The following is a 3387-nucleotide window of genomic DNA, read 5'->3' as shown; positions in this document are numbered from 1 at the left end:
GGCACTCCACCCGGTTGGGACATGGGAGGTGGTGGGAGAGTTGGGTAGTCAGCTGCTGGTGGTGGTGGAGGAGGTGGAGGAGCAGCAAAATCAGGGTGAGGTGGAAAAGATAGGGGTGAAGGTGGTGGAGGAGTTTCTGGAGACCCAAATGCCATGGCTGGTGGTGGAGGTGGAGGTGGCGGGGCCAGCGGTGAAGCAAATCCAGGTTTGGGACCTGGTGGAGAGCTCAGAGGAGGAGCTGGAGGTGGATGGCTTGGGCTGACCACGCTGGATCTTTTAGGGGCAGCCAGAACAGATCCTCTCTGGTTATCCACTGGGTAGCTGCAACGGCAAAAAAAGAGACCCACTATCACTCTCAGGATGCAAACCCCCACCCAGAGACAGGCTTATCTAGAAGCTTAGGCTTTTCTTGATTGACTGTCATTTCACTGTGCTAAAAATAGAAGGAAAGACTGGGAATAGTCAGAACAGACCAACAAGAAAATGGGCATCCTCATAAGGTAATGAGCTGCCCACCAGCAGAGGAGAATAACAAGAAACAGAGGAAAATGACCTGGAAGAAGTGAACTTGTACTCGCCTATCAGGCAACGGCTAGTGGGGACAGCACCTCTTAGGTCTTTCTCTGACCTTAGCTCTCCATGGAAAGGCACTGAGCCCCTCTCTTGAGGGCCCATGGGCAGTTGTCAGTTTAAGCTGGAGACAGGACTAAGAATGTAAATAAGAAAGAAGTAGAATGAAAATTTAAATACCACCCACTCACTGGGCCCTGTATCTCAAGCAATTAACATTCAGCAGATCTGGTGAGGGCAGAAAACCTAGAACCGGCTGACCAGACCCGAGTAGGATATAGATTTAGGTGCAAGAGTCTTCACTTGAGAGAATGAGGCTCCATCTGAGGAGCCGAGAATAGGACATGCATGCGCCACCAACTCTTGACCTAGGTTTGAGAGACGATTAAGGCTCTGCTTCTCCCGGGATCAGATTTATGTAGGTGTAGCTCCAAGACTCAAGCTGCCTATGAGGCTGAAGGTTTTCTTCTTCCGCCTTTGTCTCTGCCCTGCACTAACATCTATTTCTCAGAAAAGCATCCATCTTGGAATTTTCCACAGACCTTCAAGCCTTAGCTGCTTCTGACAGGGCAACCAGCAGGAAATGATTTGGGAGGCAGAAGGAGATTTGGGATTAGTGGTTTCAAGGTCCAAGAAGAATGAGGGTAGAGCGGGAGGACAGCACTGCTTCAGGTCTTTGGCTGAGGGGGCCTCAACATATGCAGTCACTAATTAAACCGTGTCCAAGGAGAAAAGTGCACTTTTCAAAGCTCTCATTTGTCAGGCATCAGAAAGGAAAAGAGTAACTGCGAGAAAACACTGCAATCTGAACAGTTAGTTCTTCGACCTCTTTTCAGCCATTACCGGCATTCCTCCGAATACCTCTGCCTGGGACGATGACAGGTATCAAAACAGACAGGTTCTAAATTTCATCCCTCTCGCCCCTGGTTTCATCCTTTTTGGAAAAGTCCACCCAGCAGTGAAATGAACCCAGAGACAATGGGAGAGAGAAGTGAAAATATGCAAAGTTCTGGATCCGGGACAAAGTGTCTGCTGTTTCAAGGCTATGTCATTTCATACTGAGTTAAGACTAAATGAAAAAGTAAGAAGCTGGGCCTGGTGGCACAGCGTTATAATCCTAGAACTCTGGGAGGCTGAGGCAGGAGGACTGTGAATTCGAGCCCAGCCTAGGCAACTCAATCTTGCCTCAAAATAAAAAATAAAAATAAATGAGTTAGGTGCATAGCTCAGTGTAAAGGCTCTGGGTTCAATTCCCAGGACCAGGACCCCCTAGCTCCCCAAACAAGTTGGTGACTTCTATTTGTTCAGACAGAGCAGAGCAGTTAAGAACACAGTCCTAGGAATCAGACTGCCCAATCTGGCTCTGCCTCTTGCTGGCTGTGTGACCTTAGATGAGTTCTCTGACCTCTCTGTACCTCAGTTTACCGGTCTGTAACAAGGGGATGATAATAGTACCTATCTCAAGAGTATCACTGAGGGAATTAAGTAACGTACACTATTCGGCACAATTCCTGGCACCTGGCAACACCTGCTAAAGGTTGACTATTTCCATTATCTACAGTGGCATACATGCTTGAAGTTATTTTAGTGGCCTGGCCTACAGTTTGAACTCTTATTTTGTTCTTGAGTATTTAACTACCCAAGACAGATGGAAGAGGATTTGCCATTTACCTGAATTCTGCTGGTGGGGGAGGCAAGTTGTCCTCAGAGAAGGAAGGAGATGGTGACGAGCCGGGATCTGCCTGCGGTGGTGGAGGATAGCTGCCTGCATCCACATTTTCAATAGAGCCAATGCTGCCATTCTGGTACACCAACGCAGGTGAATACCTGACAACAAATGCAAGGCCAAAAGCTGTCATTGAAAGAGCCTCCTGTTTTCTTAAAGTATACCACAAAAATGATTTTGCTACAAAAGCTATGAGAAAGAAAATAAGGAGATCCCTCATATATTTTCTGTTATACTGAAATTTTATTTGAGGGCTAAATATTCTACATATCTGCCAGATTGTTTGTAGTGATGGGATTCAACTGAGATCATCAAAACCCTGCTGTTTCTTTTCCAGTGCTTGTCTTGTGAAATCCAGCAGTTCTTTTAAATTCTCTCCCAGATGTGAGGTCCAGCTTTATACTGACTCCCAAAGTCTGTCTTGTGCAAAGGGTGAAGCCAAGCACCACAGGCTAGTGAGCTACATACGTGACTGGCACGCAGCCTGATTTCGAGGTCTGCAAGCCACTGGGGTGCTGAAAGGCCAAGGAGGCATTTGATTGCAAAATCAAGACAAGGATGAATGCAGGTTACTCTGTGGTGGTAAATGTGGTCTCTTTGCCAGGTCTCTCTTATCAAACAAAATGAGCTGCCAATTAAAAGTAGGGTGTTGGGGGCTTGCCTCATGAAAGCCAGTCCCTCAGAGTACTGGGCCTTGGGTGAATTTGCTGTGGGTGAACATCAAAACTTCAAACAAGCACAAATGCACAAGCAATAAGCTACCATATGAGCAGAAATACACCCACCATGAGCTTTACTCTACCTCCCCCTTCTTCCTGCCACTGGGGGTTTCTAAAGAACTCATCAAAAACAGATCACAGGGAGAACTGAGTTGGAGGGAGCTAACTGAATCAAATGATGCTCTGATGTGGAAAATCCCCAAAGCATGGAGAGCCCTGTAGGCTTGGCACTTCTCTTGACAGGGTCACCAACAAGCATGTCCAGATAGGCTGGCTATGTAGCCCAACACCAAACCTCTTCGACAACAAGAAAACAAGAGGCAAATGTCTCATTTTTACCACCCCACCAAAAAAAAAAAAAAAAAAAAAAAA

At 46.7% G+C, this 3387-nt stretch overlaps 1 protein-coding gene across 1 annotated transcript in view; it reads right to left on the bottom strand.

The window, feature by feature from the left end:
• Wasf2 (WASP family member 2) overlaps positions 1–3387 on the bottom strand; it is a 71063-nt gene that overhangs the window by 3898 nt on the left and 63778 nt on the right. Inside the window, exons 7-8 of the mRNA XM_033767307.1 lie at positions 2242–2397; positions 1–321 (exon numbers count right to left, since the gene is read on the bottom strand). Coding sequence (XP_033623198.1) covers positions 1–321; positions 2242–2397 — 477 coding nt within the window. The remainder of the gene's footprint in view (positions 322–2241; positions 2398–3387) is intronic.

This window comes from Fukomys damarensis, unplaced genomic scaffold (genome assembly GCF_012274545.1).
Source record: "Fukomys damarensis isolate Sample0158 unplaced genomic scaffold, DMR_v1.0_HiC HiC_scaffold_23, whole genome shotgun sequence".
NCBI lineage: Eukaryota > Metazoa > Chordata > Mammalia > Rodentia > Bathyergidae > Fukomys > Fukomys damarensis.
The sequence above is the reverse complement of the archived record's forward strand: the minus strand, read 5'-3'. Positions and strand labels throughout refer to the sequence as shown.